A 20,484-nucleotide genomic window follows, 5' to 3' on the forward strand; every position below is an offset into this window, starting at 1 on the left:
GCCCTCTCCCTGGGGACTGGCTCTCATGCTTCCTGAAGGCACCATGCAAGCTTCCAAAAGAGAAAAGCAATCCACCACGGACCTACCGAGCGATGACATCTATGAACCACAATGGCTGCCATGGCACAATAGCCCTAAGGGTGCAGTCACACTAACGTTTTTAAGCTGAATGGTCACATGTAATAGCTTTCTGTTGCTGTGATAAGCACCAGGATCAAAAGCAGCCTGGTAGAGAAAAGGGCTCATCTGCTTATCCTTCCACCACACTGGACAAAGTGTAGGCAGGGGTCTTAGTCAGGGTTTCTATTCCTGCACACACATCAGGACCAAGAAGCAAGTTGGGGAGGAAAGGGTTTATTCAGCTTACACTTCCATACTGCTGTTGATCACTAAAGGAAGTCAGGACTGGACCTCAAGCAGGTTAGGAAGCAGGAGCTGATGCAGAGGCCATGGAGGGATGTTGCTTACTGGCTTGCTTCCCCTTGCTCAGCCTGCTCTCTTATAGAATCCAAGACTACCAGCCTAGAGATGGCACCGCTTACAAGGGGCCTTTCCCCCTTGATCACTAATTGAGAAAATGCCTTACAGCTGGATCTCATGGAGGCATTTCCTCAACTGAAGCTCCTTTCTCTGTGATAACTCCAGCTGTGTCAAGCTGACACAAAACCAGCCAGTACAGCAGGGATAAAGAGGCAGGAACTGAAGCAGAGGCCAGGGAGGAGTGCCGTTTACTGTGTTACTCCTCAAGGCTTGCTCAGCCTCCTTCCTTATATCATCCAGGACCCTCCTGCCCCGGTGGCACTAGCCACAGTGGGCTGGGTCACTAATCAAGAACTTGCCCTATAGACTTGCCCAAAGGCCAATCTGACAGAAGCATTCCTCCATTAACGTTCTCTTTTCCTAGACGGTGCTAATGTGTGCTAAGTTGACAAAACGACAAAAACACCAAAACTGACCAACACACATGGATGTGATCGATTTTCAAATTTTCACTCAACAGTGTTTGTAGGATTTGTATATATTTTTTTATTTTTATTAGATATTTTCTTCCTTTACATTTCAAATGCTATCCCAAATGTCCCCTTACCCTCCCCCCCACCCCCGCCCTGCTCCCCTACCCACTCACTCCTACTTCTTGGCCCTGGGGTTCCCCTGTACTGGGGCATATAAAGTTTGCCAAGGGGCCTCTCTTCCCAATGATGGCCGACTAGGCCTTCTTCTGCTACATATGCAGCTAGAGTCATGAGCTCTGGGGGTATTGATTAGTTCATATTGTTGTTCCACCTATAGGGTTGCAGACCCCTTCAGCTCCTTGGATACTTTCTCTAGCTCCTCCATTGGGGGCCCCATGTTCCATCCTATAGATGACTATGAGCATCCACTGCTGTATTTTCCAGGATTTGTATATTCTATTGTAGACACACATGTCAATAAAAAATAAACATTGACTTCAGCCAGGCAGTGGTGGCCACACCTTTAGACCCAGCACTTGGGAGGCAGAGGCAGGCAGATATCTGGGTTGAAGGCCAGCTTGGTCCACAGAGTGAGTTACAGAGCAGCCAGAGCTACACAGAGAAACTCTGTCTTGAAAAACCAAACAATAACAAAATATGACATTATTGTTGTTATTATTACTACTATTATTATTATTAACATTGACTCCTAAGAAAGAGCAATTCATTCCGAGAGCAACACTCTAACATGGGTCAATTTTGTTCACCAGAGAACTTGTATAATCCCAAATAAGTAATTCAAGTGGGTCATCTCTAGCTGACTACATCAGTTAGGTCATTTAACTGCTTTGTCTGCCTGCCACGGCTGTGGACCTGGAATCATTTTTCACATGTCTAGCACGTGTCAGAGAAGGCTGTGCATGCATGTCACGGCACACACACGGAGGTCAGAGGACATAGAATCTTTTCTCACCTTCTACCACAGTAGAAGGCACAGTGGCACAGGCCTATCATCCTAGCACTGGAGAAGCAGAGACAGGAGGATTAGAAATTCACGATCATCCTTGGCTACATACAGAGTTCAAGGCCAGCCAGACATCCATGAAGCCCAGTCTCAAAGAAGAAAAGTGTCCCTGTCCTAAGGACGTTTCTCGTAGGAGAAACTAATCACAGCATGTCAGAGAAAAAAAAAAAAACCCACAAAACAAAACATGTAGAAGCAGTACCAAGGAGACAGATCAACTCTGGGACAGGGATTAAGAGAGGGTAAACTGCTGCAGAAACGTTCTAAGGAATGGTGGCATCTATGAGCAGTCTATGTGTTTACATGTATTTTTATCTTATGTGACTGTTAGGCCTGCATGTATTGGCATGCACTCGCTGTGTGTGCACAGGAGCCTGTAGCGACCAGAAGAGGGCGCTGTGGAGCCTCATGGAATTAGAGTTAACAAGACAGTTGTGAGCCACCACGTCCATGCTTGGTACTGATCTAGGTACTCTGCAAGAGCCGTTTCTGCCATCCCAGGAGAGGTGGTAAAGGAGGAACAGGTGGATGGGTAGGTAAGTGCCAGGAACATGGCAAGACAGGGTTCTGGTCAAACTGTCAGGGGTCAGGGACACAAATAAAAGACTGGGCGCCTGGATCTTGAGAAAGGCTTGCCCCTTAGTTTCAGGGGAAACTCCCCACAAGGTCCGCAGTGTCCTGACTTCTCACCCAGCCACGCGTACACCCGTACACCCTACCTCGGCTGGGCCTTGTTTACCGAGTGAGTTCTTGCACCTGAATTCACTGACTCATTCTTGGCTTCCTTGGGAGTCGCTGGAAAGCACGAGCCCCTCCTTGAATCTGGTTGGCTGCTTCGAAGGAGACAAGTCGGAACAGCGTTTTCCCTAGCCCAGTGAGGCCAAGGACAACCAAATTAGCAGGAAGCAGAGGCTGTCAGGGACAAGCTGGGTGACACAATTTCAACCACGGAGCCTCTCTGTCCCTTTGTGTGGCTGACTGGACATCACAGGTCAGGACTGCTTTGATTCTCAGTATTTTGATGGGGATTTTTAAAATAAGGCTGTCTAAACGTCTTGCTTTAAAAAAATTTTTTTTAAGTTTTTAATTTGATTTATATAAGCATTTCCTTCTTAATAAGGTTTGAATTGTAACCTAAATGAAATAATTGGTATTCTTTAGGGACTAAGAGTATTTAAGAAAAAAAATAACCACACAGATTTGGTAGATGATTTTCTGTACTCGAGTAAGAAATGACTTTTAAATCCCCACTGGTCTCCCAGATGATGAGTGAGCACACACTCCGTGCTAACGCTAGGATTTCCTTAGGTTTTCTGACCTGGTGGTCCCTTGATCCAAAGAAGACGATCAGTTATTTCCCTGATCATACAAGTCAGATAAAACAAGACTCTTAAAGCGCCCGCTCAGGCTGGCCAGGGCAGTGGAACGCTCGAGGTATTTGTAACCAACCTGACATTTATAAGCACCTGACTTAAATGAATTTTGCCCAAGAGGAACTTGAAGTTTACCAGGAACACAGCCCCTCCTTCTGTAGAGTAAAACAGCTCTCTCTGTTTTTGTAAGTACAGTACCCTTGGGGAAATAAAACCAAACAGTATCATCCATTCCATAAATATTTGTTTTAAGGACCCTGGGACAAAATGATAAAGAAGGCGAGCGGGGATCCTGCCCTCTTTAGCCCATTCAACATGGCAGGAAAGTAGATTTTTTTTTTTAATTAACAAAATAATTAAACTGTGACTATTGCTAGGAAAAGCAGGAAGTACAGAGGCAGGAAAAGTTTTAGGGAGGAGGGACCTCTACGTCCGACATTCAGGGAGGGAGTGGATGGAGAAGAAGACTGGAAGGAAATGAGGGATCCTTTCCACTGGAGCAGGAGGGAGGACTCTCCTGGTGGCTCTGAGGACATCTACTGGGCTGGGAAGAACTGAACAAGAAGAATAGATCTATGATCCAAAGTGTGTTATGTGAGGGCAGCTAGTTCATAACAAGAACCTTTGAGGGCTTCAGAGCGGGAGGGAGGCACTGCAGATATCAGTAGAGCATACAGTCATAGCCATCGTGGTCATACAAGACGGTACTGATGCCAGCAGGGAGGGAGGGAGGAGAGCACGTCCTGGGTCCACTTCGGCAGCTACTGGTGACCAGGGCATGTGTGAGGGCTGCTGTGGTAACAAGAATCCAAGGTGACTCCAACTTCAGGCTGGAGTGAGTGGGAAGATGACAGAGTCAAGTGGACAAGCAGGTTTGGAGAAAGGAGTCACTTCCCTCATGGATGCTGCCCAGCCCCTTAGTCAATGCAGCCTCAAACTGTTTGAGTTTGAGGGTTTTGTTTTATTTTGTTTGCTTTTTGAGACAGGGTCTGCTATATCCTTGGCTGGCCTTGAACTCTCTAAATCACTCAGATGACCCTGAGCACTTGGTCCCTCCTCCCTTCCCCACCTGAGTGTTGGGATTACATTAATGGCTTTTATAGCCTGGCCTCCTTCAGGATGCATTGTATATGTATATGTATATGTATAGGAAAAGAAATTAGATATTAGAAATAATTACATAAATTTTCTTTGCATGTAATATATATTATATATATTATACACACACACATACACACACACTGGAAAAGAAAATGAAACAGCCTGTGTGTCATTCACCTGACACATACTCAGAGCACTGTATTTGTAATTGACCCAGAGTTATGTAGGGAGTGGAAGCTGGAGGGAGGGGCTTACCTTGCTCCATTTGATAAATTCAGTTTTTGCAACTGATAATTATGCACAGGTTATATTTAGATTATTGGTTTCCTGGGGCTTGTCTGTTTGCTCTAAATATGCCACAGACTCCCAGATCCACTCCTGGTATTACATATTAAGGGAAGGGGTGGTACTGCTGGAATGAAATGAGCTTTGGTTTTGTTTATTTGGAGACCTGGCCTCACTGGCCTGGCCTGGCCAGACCTGACACAGACATCAACTTTACCCCCAGTGCTGGCATCAAAAGCAAGCACCACAACCAGTTTAAATAACTTAAAAAGCAAGGCACACGTTCCCCATGTGGTTTTTATATACAGGTTATCTGCCTGATAGTTTACAAAGAAAGTAACTAGAGGTAACTGTGCAAGCCAAGACTCCTAGCCACCCTGAGCAGCCAAGGTCGTGGGCTGATTTTATTTGCCCTTTCCCTGGGGTGATCACTTCTTGGCTCATTACCTTGCTATTATTCTGTGGCACCACAGAAGCCGCCACCAGCCTTTGCTTAGTGCCAGAGTTTAAGCCAGCTGTGGGGTCTGAGAGGTTTGTGTTTATTAGATTTTAATGACTCAACTAACAGGGGTCATTACTAAAAGTAATAGGAAGCTAAGACTGTGGAAATTATTGGACTAACAGGTTATTTGTAGTAGTTTCTTAGCATTGCCCTTGGATATACAACTAAAAGTAAGAAGGATGCTTCTTCTTAATCAACTTTCTAACGCTACTAAAACTGCTCCTGTGTTATTGAAACCCCTCAGTAGCAGAAGGAATGGTATACACACCAGGCTCCAAATGTGCTCCATAACCCTGACCTAACAACCTGGTGTTGCTATCGTGCTGTTAATGCCACGACTGGAATGATTTATAGTTAGCACTAGTTAGTGTCATATCTACCATGCTTCTATTACCTCTGAAAGAATCGCCTTTTTCCCATCTTGGATACAAACACTGACACTGAAAGAGACCTTAGAGAGTAGACTGTCCTTTTAATTATGAACTGACCACCATTTGCAATTATCCAAAATGGTGTTTATTAGGTTGCAAAAGATTTCCTAAGGTGGTGATTTCTGAGTTATATAAAATTAATACAAATACATACACTTGAGTGTGTGTGAAAGGAATAAATTTCATTGTTGCACGGGCATAAGTAACTTGGTGTGTATTTTCTACTTTAAATCTAATGGGATAGAGAGCAAAAATGCAGTCATGGATATAATAACTGTATTAACCAGGTGTGGTGGCACACATCCAGCACTTGGGAAGCAGAGGTAGATCTCTGCCAGTTCCAGGCCAGCCAAGAGCACATAGTAAGCCCCTGCTGCAGATTTAAAAAGTACGTTTTCATGTGCCTCTGTGTATGGTATGTATATGGAGTGTGCACAATTGTATGTGTGAACACACATGCTGTTTGGGTGCACATATGTGCCCATGGATGCCCAAAGCTGACATTGTAAATCCCCTTAGATCATTTTCTCTCTTATTCTCTGAGGCAGAAGCTCTCAATCAAACCCAGAACTTGCCCAAACAGCTAGTCACCATGTTGTGGGGACCCCTGTCACTGCCTTCTCAGGCTGGGATTAGAGGCCAGCCTCCATGCCAGCCCAGCATTTATGTGGGTTCTGGGGAATGGAATTCAGGTCCTCAGGCTTGCAAGGCAAGCATATTAACAAGATACCCCCACCCCTCCTCCCCAGATAACATTTCTTATTCTGCTTTCATAGCCTTCTTGATCTCGCCCCTGGTCAGTTTTCCAGGTTCACCTGTTTTCCCTCTGTCCAAACAGCTTTGTCTCCTCTTGTTGTTGTCTACTCCCCCCCCCCCCCGCTCTGCTCCTGAAGCCCTTCTTCCCCAAGTTTAGGGCCTAGGTACAGGGAAATCTAATGGGAGCCTCCTCTCCTCATCCTTAGCCACAGTTATATAGTTACTGTGCAAGCCAACTATTTCATGCTTTGTCTTGGAAGCCTGTCTTCCTGCCCTTCCCCACTTTCAGGCCATGGGAGGTTTCAGTAGTTCCCCAGTGGGTCTCTGGGACGATGCACTCTTGGCCTGACCCACGACAGGGAACACAGTAGGAACCAGAAAAGAGAACAAATAAAAGCATCGAGGGCTGAAGATTTTGCAGTTCGCAGTGTACAACTTTAAACAGTACTGCATACTTACAGAAATAAAAGCTGTCTTTAGAAGTTATATATTTCTCAGCTAAGGATGTAGTTATGTTGGTATAGGGCTTGTCAAAAAGCTATCAAATCGATATCCCATCTTTATCACCACATGGGGCTGGGGAAGGCCTATAACCACAGCATTCTGAAGGGTCAGAAGTTCAAAGTTATCCTTTGTTACATAGTGAATATGAGATCAGCCTGGGATACATGCGACCGTGCGTGCACACACACACACACACACACACACACACACACACACACAGATAATTTCTCTAGGAAAAGATCACACACAGCCTGGCATCGGTTTGGAATGAGACTAAATCCCTAGCATTGCTGTACGTTCATTTTTTCCCCAGCAGGTTGGATAAAGTGTACAATCCTTTGACTTTTAAACACGAATGATAGATGTTGTATAAAAATCCTACCAACCCAAGCAACTGTAACTCCCGACCTGTAGGCTTTATATTCGAATAGCAAGTTAAAGGGAGGAAGCCTTTAAATTTTCTTGTTATTATGAAATGAGTGTGTGTGTGTGTGTGTGTGTGTGTGTGTGTGTATGTGTGTGTGTTTCCCTTAAGGAACATGGGATTTGGTCTAAGTATTTTATGTTTGAAATTATGCAAAAAAAAAGACAATTTGATTTATTTTTTAGTATCAAACTGAATCTTATCAAGGTTTGAGCTCTTTGGAGTCTCTAAGTCAAACAGTGTATTTGTTTTAAGAACAAAGGAGGCAATAAAACAGCATGGGTGGGGAGGAGGGAAGGGGAGCCTAGGACAAAGTCCCTGGAAAGGTTGGGGAAAACAGCGGACTGACAGGTGAGGTCCAGGATCCCTCAGTTCTAGCAACTCCAAAGCACACACCTTCAGCCCTACAGCAAACGCAGCTTTGTAGCCCATCATGGTAGCCCATGCCTTTAATCGTAGCACTTCATAAACAGAGCCAGGTAGACCTGTGAATTTGAAGCCAGCCTGGTCTAAACAGTGAGTTCCAAGCTAGCCAGAGAGATAGTGAGATCCTGTTTCATTTCAAAACAAAATGAAAAAACAGCGCTGTAGCCTCAGCACTTTCAGAATGCGGAGCCATGAAGTTCCTGAGCCACTGGTTCAGGAGGCTGGGTCACGAAGTTTGCCCCAAACTCAAGGTCAGCCTGGGCTGCAGGAGACAAACTCAAACTTAAGAGTATTTTTAAAAACAAAACAAAAACCAGGGCTAATGAGATGACTTCGTGCAAACAATGCTTGCAGAAAGTAAAAGAGCCAAGTTTGATGCCCAGAACCTCCATAAAATATCAAGTGTGGTGGTGTGATTTGTAGATTCAGCCCTAGAGAACTGGAGACAGGATCACCTCTGGGGTTCTGCTAGCCGGTTTGCCTAGCCTAGTTCACTAGAGCTCTAGGTCAGTGGGACCCCCTGTCTTGAAAACCAAGGTGGGAGCCTGAATACGTGGTTCAAGTATCATGAACACACTGACTGCTCTTCCAAAGGACCCAGCACCCACATGCCTACTTACAACCTGCTGTAATTATAGTTCAAGGGGATTTGGTTCTCTCTTCTGGCCTCTGTAGAGGCACAAGGCACGTGAGTGGTGCCGAGACATATACATGCAGGCAAAACATCTGTACACATTAAATTAAATAAAATTTTAAAACCAAGGTGGATGGCAAGAAATGACACCAGAGTGTCCCCTCTGGGCTCCACACAAATGTGGCACATTTGCATGTGCACCTGTGTGACACCTGCACACGTGTGCACGAACACATGTATCCTCACGAATAGTCAATAACAACGAACAGAGAAATTTAAAAGACAAACAGGAATGAGAAACTTTTGTTATGTATCTTATGCTGGGTGGAAGCACATGAATTATATATACCACAGACAGACTTTAGGGATAAGGTCGAAGAGAGGCAAGAACACATAAATTCAAGGCCCAGGCTCCATGGAAGTTCACCAAGACACTGGAAGCACTATTAACCATTCGTAAGCCCACTGCTAGTGAGGGCATCAGCCGTGCTCTGTGGAATCTGTAGATCATTTAGCCGAGGGTTCGAGACCTGGCCCGGCTGGCTCCGCCTCTGCTCGCACCCCAGGCCCTAGCCCGCCGCTTACTGTGGGGCTCCATGGTCAGCTGCTCCCGTGGCCCTCGGGCCCAGCCCTGGCGGCGCCGCCCTCCTAACGCCTGTCTTCGTCTGGCGTCGCTCGGGTTGCCCTGACAACCGGGGACGGGCGGGCGGGCGGGCGGGGCCCGGCGGACGGCGAGAGGGAGGGACCAAAAAGTGACGTGGAAACGCAAAGCAGCGCACGGGCGGGAGTGGCGCAGGGGGGTCGGGACCCGGGAGCACGGCGGCTTCAGTAGAGCCGCGCCCCGAGCTCGGGAACGCGCTGTCAGCTCCTCTAGGGACCACGCGAACGTCGGCCGGGCTCGGGAAGCTCCCGCCCAGGCTCTGGGAGGCCTCGGCGGCCGCCGCTGCAGGTAACGGCAGGGCAGGCGGCGGGGGAGCAGGGAGGCCGCGCACCTGTTGCGGCCCCGCCCGACCAGGCACAGCTGAGGGCGAGGGCGCCCCCAGCTCCGGAAGGAGAACCGGAGCTCCGGCCTGAGATCTTCTGGACCCTGGTGGGTTAAGTCTAGGATGACCTGAGACGCCCAAGTGAGGGTCAGAACAGACCCTGCTCCAGCCGGAGGACTCGGTCATTGCACCGCCGTAACCCCAAGCTAGAGTCAGGGTTACCCCTGCATCTGGCGTCCGTCCAGGTCAGGGTCCGGATGACCCCGGAGATGCCCGGGTGAGAGTCGAGATAGACCCTGTTCCTGCTGGAGGACCCAGCTTTTGCCTGCCAGTACCCATTCTCCAGGGTGAAGGGCTATTGCTTCAGGATGTTGCCCCAAGTCATGGTCCGGACTCGGCCTTTGCGCGTGGCAGCTCTTTTCCAGGATGGGTTCCCTGTACCGGGATGTTGTCCCAGGTCAAGGCTAGGATGACCCTAAGACTCCGGGTATGGGTGCCCTCAGCTCCTCCTGGAGGACTCGTTCTTTGCACCACATGTTTCAGAGAGGGGTGTTCGAATCCGTTTGCCTAGGTGAGAGTGTGAAAGCTGCTCCTGCCTCTATAGTAGGCCAACGCTGTCTACTGAGACTATGGGCAGTTCCTCCCCTAGTCCTGCTCTGTCTGTCATCCCCACTGTCACCTATCATATTTCAGGCAGTGGGCCCCTTGTGGGATCTTGGAAATTGGTTTAGTGTGTGTGTGTTACAATACTCCTTTTTCCTGTTGATTTGGGGGGGGGGGCGGGGGAGTCACTGAATCAGCCAAATTGTGTAGGATACTGGTTTCAAAGACCCAGATCCAGGTTTTCCTTTAAGAAAGGTGTGTGTGGGGGGGGGGGGGGACGACCCACTAGGAATTTTTATCTGGTATGGTGTAGAATTTTCAAACCACCTCAGAGAGTGTCATGGGTTAAGGAGAGAAGAGGGGGAAGTGGAAGGAAGGAAGAAAAATGGAGAAGAGATAAGAAAGGGATGGGGAAGCGCAGAGGAACAGGGGAAATCATAGGATTGATTTACCAGTCAGCGCTGGACATTAAAGGCCTTCCATCAACCCTTACTGCTGCCATAGACAGGACTAGAGAAAAATGGAAGGCCCAGCCAGCTCTATTGGGGTCATATAAGTGATTACTCATCTTTGCCAGAGGAGAGATTTCTACCGCGTGGCTGTCAAGGACTCAGGGGAGAATTACTTTCCCCAGGGAGTCATTCAAAGCTTAGTTGAATCCAAGAAACATCTATTCTGTGATGGAAATGGACATTTATTATATTCTGCCAAATTAGGCTTCCCTCTCTATGAGGGTGAATTGTCAAAGCTAGGAGGCTTACGAACGGATGCAGACAAGCGCTGTGATTTATGCAGAACTCAAACTTCCTAGGCTAAAGTATCACACGGAGAAATTCAGGTTCCTGTAACTTAGAGGATGGAGGAGACAGAGTAAGATTCTGGGTGCTTCTGTACACAATATTTCCCAAACACTGGTTCTCAGGAGCAAAATCACAATGACGCTTTCCCATGCAGGAAGACATGGTTATAATGGAATAGCAAATGTCACAAACAAACCTGGCAACACACACACACACACACACACACACACACACACACACGAGAGGAAGTTAAAATGTCAGAAAACCAGTAGCCTAGATATTAAGGGATGGGGTCCTTTTTTTTTTTTTTTTCTTAAATGAGAGTGGAGCTCTCCATGCTAAGGTAATAAAGACTAAATGTGGCCATTGTGTGTAGATTTCAAGATTGGAAACGTGGAAATAGAAATTACTGATGGAATAACCTTGTAATGCTTTAGAAGAGACCTAATCCTAGAAGTGGGCGTTGAGGAAGTCTCGGTGCATAAAGGCAGTTAACTGTGAAGCCAAGCTCTTCAGGGGATGTGGAGCCTTTGAAAGAAACAACTGAGTAGGGGGAGGAGTGGGGATGGTGTTCATCACAAGGACATTTCCCCTCCAGCACCTAGCACTGTGTACTTACTCAGTGGATGGGAACTTCCGGTAGGGATGTGTTTACCCCAGAGAAGATGCTCGTGGCCACTGTTAGTAGGCTAGGGGTTGGAAATGAAGGATAAAAATTTTATTGTCACTTTGGGATCTTTCTGCTCTTATGTCCATTTCCTTTGGCTGTTGTGTTCAGAATGTTATTCCTGGTCAAAGGAAAATCAAAGAGGCACTCTGGGGGAGGGGGGGGGAGGAGGGCTTTGCTTTGTTTTTAAGTTTCCAAGTTTCTTTGTGCACAGAGCTGTTACATCCAGGTAGCAAACCAAGGAAAGCAGCCTTAGCAGGGAATATCAAGGTAGCCAGGAAGACTTAAAAAGTGCAACCTTCTTTTTCTTAGATCTCTGGCCACTCCCAGAATGAAAACTGAAGACAACTCAGTTAGAGGTTAGCTTTATTTAGCGCAAATAGGGCAGCCAGGATTACATCACTTGAGCATGTGGGTTCTGTCTCCTGCCCCCACTGTCATCACTGGGAGAACCGCTTTGCTTTGAGGAGTTTTGGTTTTTAACTCTCTGCTACTTTCTGAATTCATTAAGAGGCTCAGTCAAAGGTAGGATACAACCTTGTTTCCATATCTGCTTTTCTGTTTCCCCGCAAACCTGTTGCAAACTAGACTCAAACCACTGGGCTCCCCTGAACGTCTGCCTCTCTGTTCTTTTCCCCATCCGTGGTGTGGTGTAATGGGGGGGAGGGGGTGGCTGTTTCTCCTTCCTCCCCAGCACATCTTCCAGGGGAAGCCTCATGCCCATTTGAAGAACTTCTCTTCCGCTAGAGGGACTCTACAGTGGAGCACTTAGCTAAAGCTACACTTTTCTTATAATAGTCATCTCTCGTTTTGTTTTTGGATCTTGAGCCTCTGATCAAGCTTTTGCTCTCTGTTATATAAACCCATCCCTTTAATAAGCTTTAATTTGGCTTGGATGGGATGGGATGGGATGGTAACAGAGACGACAGCTTCAGGTCTTTTCGTTAGTCTTTATTTCTCAGCACACCTCTTTGGGAAAGCCAGGAGCCTCTGTTGGCTCATTTATAGTTTAGTAAGAATCAGAATAAATTGTGTGTAATTGTAGGGACTGGAGAATAATTCAGTTGGTAGACTACTTAGCCTACACTAAGCCCTGGGTTCAGTTCCCAGCAAGTATAAACTGAATTCAGTGTCCCACCATGGTAACCCCAGCACTGGTGAGATAGAGGAAGAAGATTAGCAATTGAAAACCATTCTTGGTGACATAGTGAGTTCAAGGCCAGCTTAGGCTAGGAGACTTGGTTTCAAGTAATATGTGTTAGTAGATATGAATACTAATGCATTCCATGTTGCAAAACACCCATTAATTGTGGAGTTTTAAGTGGAAAGGGAAATGTTGGCGTAGGGCAAATACTTGCTGAACAGTAACAGTGTGCTACCCTAATGTAGGGTACATTAGTGTGTACCCTAATGCGTCCTTGTCTCATAAATAGAGTCTAGGAAATGCCCTTGGTGATGGGTGGGTGTGAGGGCAAGAGGGCTTCCCCATCAAAGGATTACTTGGGCAGTAGACAAAAGGCAACAGAAAGCAAGTGTGGGCAGTAGTTGATGCTGGCAGAATATGTACAGATGCATACATTAGAAGAGATGGACTTGAAGCTAGAGGTGCTAGGATGAGATTACAGAGAGCCCAGGGACTGAGTCTTTCTTTAAAGGAAATAGAAATCTGGAGCCGGGCATGGTGGCGCATGCCTTTAATCCCAGCACTCAGGAGACAGAGGCAGGCAGATTTCTGAGTTCGAGGCCAGCCTGGTCTACAGAGTGAGTTCCAGGATCAGCCAGGGCTGCACAGAGAAGTCGTGTCTCGAAAACCAAAAAAAAAAAAAAAAAAATTGGGTCAGTGATGTGATCATTTTCCATTCGGAAAGGATCAAGATTAGTAGGAAGTCAAGATTAGAGACAGAAAAACAAAATGGGAGGGGCTTTTGGTTTTGTCTAAGGTATGAAGACAAGGTCACGAAGAGTGGGTGCCGGTGATTGTGGAGCCAGTGTCACAGGAGGAGGGAGCCACTGGTGTCATAGGGGAGGGGTGAGCCACCAGAGGGAGCAGAACTCAGAGGTCTTGGTGCTACAGGGTGAAGGAGAAGCCAGGCCACCTCTCATGTCCAACATGAGGGGGAAGGTGGACTCTCCTACTATTTGTTGAAGTCTAGAACCCAAAAGAAGGGAGCAAGCTTTGTAAAGAATTTGACGAACAGACTGTGTACTAAGCTAAGCTCAGGTTGAAGTATGAGTGCATGCGTGTTGTGTTTCCTATAAGCAATAGTTAGACATGTGGGTCTGCAACCACTAAAAGAAGTCTGCAGAAGCCGGGCGACTGTACCAACTGTTTGGGATCATTTTCTCCATAGGAACTTTAGTGAGAAAAAGGGATTCGGGAGTCTGGGCACATGTATTTTACAGTGGAGTGCGATGGTGGTAGGAGAGCGCTAACAGACAAAGGAAAGGACAAGCCAGGGAGTAAGCTGGGACTGTGAGAAGGGCCCAGGAGTGCCCGTCTGGTCATCCCCTCAAATCACTGGGCCTTCCCACCCCACTCCATCAGTCCTCCAAGCAACCCCACCCCCGCTCCACCCTCCACCAGCTACAAAGTAAAGCTCAGCCTTCCAAATAAGTAAACAAATGACGTTTAAAAAGTTTAATAAGACGGCTAAAAGTTCATTTTGCAGATTTCAGAGGTACAATACATGTCATATTTCTTGGTGAGATCTCAGCCATATTGAACTGAGTCCTACCTGTTCATTCAGAAGTAAGCCAAACTAGCATTCTGTCAGTGTGCTGCATGAACCCTTCCTTATGGAGCCCTTAAAGTATAACACAGTTGAAGTTAATTTTAAAATAATATTGAAAAGGACCCAGCAGTCTGGTGGTAAGAATTTGTAGCCAAACCCTTTATTTTCACACTTCACTGTGAGGCGTTCCATGTATAAATATTAAGAAGTCTTTCTGGCCATGTACAGCCTTTAATCCTAGCACTTGTGAGATGGAGGCAGGAGATCTCTGTGAGTTTGAGGCTAAGGTATCAAGTTCTAGGCCAGCCAGGATTATGTAGAAAGACCTGTCTCAACAAACAAACAAACAAACATGTCAATAAAAAGTCTAAAACCAAAAAGATTTAAATTATAATGTATGATTTTTAAAAATTACTTGTAGGACCAGCTAGATGGCTTAGTGCATTGGTGTTGGTTCTCAGCCTTCCTAATTCTGAGACTCTTTACCACAGCTCCTCATGGTCTGGTGACCCCCAACCATAACATTATTTTTGTTGCTATTTCATGACTGTATTTTGTTACTGTTATGAATCCTAATGTAAATATCTGTGTTTTCTGATGGTCTTGGGTGACCCCTTTGAAAGGGTTATTTGACCCCCAAAGGAGCTGCAACAGGTTGAGGACGACTTAGTGGGTAAAGGTGTTGCCACTAAGCCTATGAAACTAAGACCAATCCCAAGAGCCCACATGGTAGAGAGAGAGCTGACTCTTGATCTCCTCACCAGTGCCCTCATGGCCCCCATACTAAATAAATAAATAATGTAAGGTTTTTTATTCACTGTGTAATTGATTATTCAAGCTGCATTTGATACAGAGCAATGCCCAGTTAAGACTGGTTTTCTAGGCAATTTTCCCAAAGCAGATGGAATTTTTCACATTATTTTTACATTTTATTTTTAATGGATGCTCTGCCTGTGTGTGTGTCTGGGTCCCTCATGTGCCTAATGCCAGAGGAGGATGTTGGATTCCTCTGGAACAAGGGTTTCAAATGGTGGGGAGCATTCATATATATGCTGGGAATTTAACCCAGGCCCTCTGGAAGAACAGCCAGTGCGCTTAACTGCCGAGCCATCTCTCTAGTCCTAAAGATGATTCATTTACTTAAACTCAATGTCAATGTTTTTGAAGTCTAGAAAGAAGATTTTAAAAATAAATTTTGAATTTTGACCTCATCTTTTCCAGAGAGATTTTTAATGACTACTGGAAAACAAATATGATGTATGTTGGAGAAGGCTGGGCCTATGAGAACATAGGCAGAGAAAAACTGAGTCTTGCGGTGCAGCCCAGCCCTGTCTTGAATTTCTGGTCTTGCCTCAGACTTGGGCCCCCTGGGGAGGCAGGAGCTTTCTGAGTACTTCAGGAACATGACCCCATTGTGTCATTGGAATCATTTCATAGCGAGAAAGTGCAGATGCTAAGTATTTGACATGTAGCCCTACAAGGGCAGTTAGAACCATACCTTTCAAATACATAAGCAAGACTCGAAAACAGGCCTGTACCTGTTGTACTTCAAAAACATCATTTTATTTACACTAATTATATGTGTATATTTGTGTGTGTATGTATGTATGTATGTACATACACATAACGCAGCATGCATTTGTAGAGGTCAGAGGACAGCTTCCAGCATTCTGTTCTCAGGTAGTCAGGCTTGGCCAAAAGTGTCTTTCCCCGCCCCCATTTAAACACTATCTGAACACCTCCCATGGGGTCCAGTATTTCCTTCACCTGTACTGATACCATAGAAACCTATTTTCTTGTATTTTTTGAGACAGGGTCTTACTGTGTAGTTCTGGCTCTCCTAGACCAGGCTGGCCTCAGACTCACAAAGATCTGCCTGCCTCTGCCTCCTGGGTGCTGGAAGTCAGGGCATGGGCCACTGCACCCAGCCAACCTCCTGTTCATTAAGGAAATTGGAACATGGGAGTGCTTGCATGGCTCAGTGGGCACCATACACTTACCCAGGATCAAGCTGGGGGCCAGACTACCTCACTTCAAACACCCGCTGTATCACAGCCAAGATGCTAAAAGCTGGATAAATTAACCAAACCTCTGAAGGCTTACATTTCCTCATTTGAAAAGAATGGGACTAATAAAGCAAACCCTCATGGGGTTCTTAAGGGTTTAAAAGAAATAATCCATATAAAGTGCTTAAGTGCTTATCAGCATCTGGCATAAAGTAAGCCTGCTGTGAGCACTAACCAGCAGAATTATCATCCTCATCATTGTTAGTCCATCTGCAGGAGTGTGCGGACCCACGCTCTCCCGACTGCGGTCTGCAGACAGGTGCTGGCTCCATCCAGCCCTTCTGTCAAGGTTACAGTGGAGAGGCAGTGAGTTCATTTACACTCTGGTGCCAGCTTCTTAGTTTGCCATACATCAACACTTTGCATAAAATTGCCATGGAATATTGGACCCATGATCACATGCTCCAAAAAACCAGATGGCCTTTTATCCTGAAAGCCACTAGCACTCATTTGCAGTCTTCATTCCTTCTCTTTGGTGAGTTGTAATTATATTGCTTGTTGCTTCAGCCAATCCTTGCTGATCACACAGCCCACACACTGCCTGTATCTATTTTCTAGGAGTTGCAAAGATAACTCTGGAACTACCTCTAAGCTAGGGCAAGAGGGAGATGGATAAGTGTGGGAGGTGGCACGTTTTGAGCACACATTGTTTGCAGGGGTTTTATAGCCTGGTCACATGGGCTCCTGCTTCCATGAGAAGAGAGCATGCTCCTGTTACTCCTCCAGCATCATGTGGCATCACAGAGGTCCATGTTTCCGTTTGTAAAACAGCATTTGAATCTTACAGAAATATGCAACCTCTGAATGAGAAAATAACTTTTAAAGATTATTATTAAGAACCCATCTTCTTGTAACTGAAAGTGGGAGTCACAAAAAAATGTGGCAAAGTAAAGGGCTTCTGTACACACAGCAACCCCAGATTAATTCAAAATCTAGCTGGAAACGAATCTAGGCATTCCTGGCATTGCTTTTCTTTGTTGTATTGTGCAGCTTCATGGCAGCCTTGGTCCTGAGCATACCACATACACACTTTGTTTTGTGCCAGCAGAAAATCCAGTGCCAACGAGCTCTGCCTGAAACACGAGGGCTCAGATTCCAAACCATGTGTGCTACGATGGCAGGTGCTCTGTTTGGTGTCTCCTTTTGGTATATGTGTAGAGGTGTCTGTGCACATGGGCATGTGACTGGAGAGACCAGAGGTCATTGTCAAGTGTTTTCCCCGGTGACTTCACCTTATATTTGGGGACAGGATTTCTAGTTGCACCTGGGGCTCACCAGCTTGGCCCAAACTGGCCAGCAAACCTGTATCTGCCCCTCTCCTCACAGTGAGATTTCAGATGCCCACCTCCACACTCAGCTTTTCGTGGATGCTAAGGGTGGAACCATGCCTCAGGCTTGAGCAGCAGCTTCTTTACCAACTGAGCCAGCTCCACAGCGCCTGACTTTTAGTGTTCTTATTGTGTTCTTATCCAGAGATTTCCGCTCTTATGAAAACAGTGCTTTAGCTACAGAGAACAAAGAGTGATTACTCTGTACCATCTTTCCTTAGTGTGCCTCAAATTACTGTGTCTTTTGGATTCTGGTATGGTAGAATCCTTGGTTTTAAAAACTGCTGTTTGTATTGCTCACTTAAATTTCAGGGGGAGAATTATATAAAATTCAGCCTAGGACAGAATTTTCTAATATTGAAGTCTCCCTAATTGCACTTCTGCCACTTATATAATGAATTTTGTACAAAAAACCTGACATTCTCAGCAATTAATGATTTTAAAATCAAAATGTCAGTTAACCTTAAAAAACACTGAAGAGGCTCCCTTCCCAGCAGTATATCCAGCCAAGATTTTATTCTTTGTGCAAAAATAAATTCATCTCATTAGTATGCAATTTTGCTTTTAATAAATGATGATACTATACATATGCCAAAGAATGATTTTAAAAGTGAATTCTGAGGTGCTGGAGAGATGGCACAGTGGTTAAGAGCACTGGCTGTTCTTCTAGAGGCCCTGGATTCAATTCCCATCACCTATATGGCAGCTCACATCAATCTATAACTGTAGTCCTATGAGATTCAGTGCTTTCTGCTGGTGTTCAAATACATATGCAGATAAAATACTCATATACATTCATTCATATATACATACATCTTTTAAAAGTGAGTTTCTTTATGATTTATGATCAGTAAATGTTTGATTTGTTTATTGATTTTATGTACCTGTATACCCAGAGTCACAACAAAGTTTCTGAGGTTATAAATGGATTTTGAGCAGAAAAGGCTAAGAAGCCTTGTAGAAGATCTGTCTAATCATTTGCTCTTATGTGCAAGCACATGAGTCATGAATGATTTACTGATGGATAGATCTTGAGGGAACATCAGAGAGATCAAAATCCTGGAGAGCTTTTACAAAAACGAGTATATTTTGCAAATTGGCTACATATAAAGTTGGACATCATGTAAAAAAATAATTTAAAAGAGGTAAGATATTTCATATGTGTCCTGTGAACCCAGTGTTGGAACCAACTGATTTGTCAGACCTACTAGAAAATAATATTAAAGGTTTTTGTTAAGAAATGTTCCTTAGCAGGGGCTGGAGAGGTGGTTCAGTGGTTAAGAACATTTGTTGCTCTTCCAGAGAACTCAAGTTCAACTCCCAGCATCCATGTGTCAGCTCACGGCCATCCATAATTCTAATTATGGAATCCAACTCCCTGCAAAGCACAAGGCATACACATTGTGGACAAACGTGCAGGGGGCCAAACTAAATATAAAAAACATAAAAAAGAAGAGGTGCTCCTTAGCTGGTAATAACTCTTAGGGGTTTGTTGTTACATGAATTGGGTTTACTGGTTTCTCCTGCTATGTGCAGGCGTTGTGGCATGTACCTTAGCCTTACATGTGCCTTCCTGGTTTCTCCAGAGCTGGATCTCATGGGCAACTTTAAAAACCTAAAGTCAGGTGAGGGAAAGATAGACAGTGTTGAAGAAACTCATGTACTATCAAAGTCAAGAGGAAAATGTAAGGAAAGGCAGAGGACATTTAAAGTTGACCAAGAAACGCCAAGCCATCCCATATGTGTGTGAACAGCCTTTGTACCGCGCGTGTCAGGCCACATGTGTGTGTGCCACAGCATGTCAGGCCACTTGGGCTCTGGCTCCCTCTCATTGTTGAAATCCCCCAGCATCCAGATCTTCCTGCCTCTCCTGCATGGGCCATGGGCCAGCTTTCCTTCTTTTAGTTGCTTGGCAATAAGATGGAGGGTTTCATGGACAAAGAATTTCCATTTCAACATCCCCTGTGCCTTGGCTGGACTAGAGGCCCAGGAAAGAAGCCAGCCATTCGCTGCCCATTTGCACCGTCTCAGCATGGCCACCATGCGGGCGTGCAGCAGGCCAAGTGTTGGCTGAATGAGTGAGGAAACCTGAAAATGCAGACACTGAGGATGAGAAGACTTTGGGTCATGAGCACTGCCTATGGACAGTGTGTCAGATGTCTTAAAGGCATAAAGTGCCCGAAGGTCCTAACATGGTTCCTCTATTCAGTTACCGTTTGTACTCAAGGTTCAGGATCCTAGGGATTAGCAAAGCTCCAGCAATAGTCTAAGTGAAGACCGTGGGTGGGTGGGTAACTCCCCCGTGTGTGAGGCTGTGGCCTCTCCACTGTCAGCCACAGAGGCCTGTGAGGTGCTGGAGCAAGTGTAATGCCTGCTGGGTTCGAAATCTCAGGGGGGCAGCCCTCTCATTGCTAACAGTGACTCCCGAAGGGACCAAGAACCGCCCAAGTCAGTAGGTACTGGACTGATGAGATCTAAGTGCAGGTACACACTATTGAGTTTATGAATTCGCCCACTTACCCACTCCCCTCTTCTAAGCAAGGGAATATAACATGCCATTATCAAAGAGGAAAAGGGTGTCACCATGGTAACATCTTAACGAGGTGATTAGACATTATTCAGCAGTATCACGAGATCTGGAACTCTGAACAGTGATGTGGCAAAATCCAGCTGTACAGGAAGGACATGGGATAGTCTGCAATGGGGGAAGGAGGCAGAGGGCAGGCACAGTGGTCGCAGATCCCATGCATGATGGCCTAAGAGAAATCTGAGGAATTTGTTAAGGACTTGTGGACTGACTTTATTTGGGGGAGCTCAATAAAAATTTCCCTGTGGTGTTAGCATCGTTCATTCAGTCAACGGACAATTAGTGAATGTCTCATATGTGCCAGG

At 45.7% G+C, this 20,484-nt stretch overlaps 2 protein-coding genes across 6 annotated transcripts in view; one reads left to right on the top strand and one right to left on the bottom strand.

Moving 5' to 3' along the window:
• Positions 1-9,093, bottom strand: part of Fank1 (fibronectin type III and ankyrin repeat domains 1) — a 120,224-nt gene extending 111,131 nt beyond the window's left edge. For all 3 annotated transcript variants that reach the window (XM_085841218.1, XM_021166203.2, XM_021166205.3), the window contains exon 1: positions 8,999-9,093. In XM_085841218.1, coding sequence (XP_085697344.1) covers positions 8,999-9,011 — 13 coding nt within the window. In that variant the 5' untranslated portion in view covers positions 9,012-9,093. The remainder of the gene's footprint in view (positions 1-8,998) is intronic.
• The window catches only part of Dhx32 (DEAH-box helicase 32 (putative)), a 60,500-nt gene continuing 42,909 nt past the window's right edge, over positions 2,894-20,484 (top strand). Inside the window, exon 1 of one of the 3 annotated variants that reach the window (XM_021166201.3) lies at positions 2,894-2,968. The gene's annotated coding sequence lies outside the window, so the exon portion shown is untranslated. Of the gene's footprint in view, positions 2,969-9,176; positions 9,504-20,484 lie in introns of those variants that run through there. The other 2 variants (XM_085841217.1, XM_021166200.2) reach the window with 2 other exon arrangements.

The sequence above is a fragment of the Mus caroli genome, unplaced genomic scaffold, assembly GCF_978045245.1.
Source record: "Mus caroli unplaced genomic scaffold, Mus_caroli_1 scaffold_8, whole genome shotgun sequence".
Taxonomy (NCBI): Eukaryota; Metazoa; Chordata; class Mammalia; order Rodentia; family Muridae; genus Mus; species Mus caroli.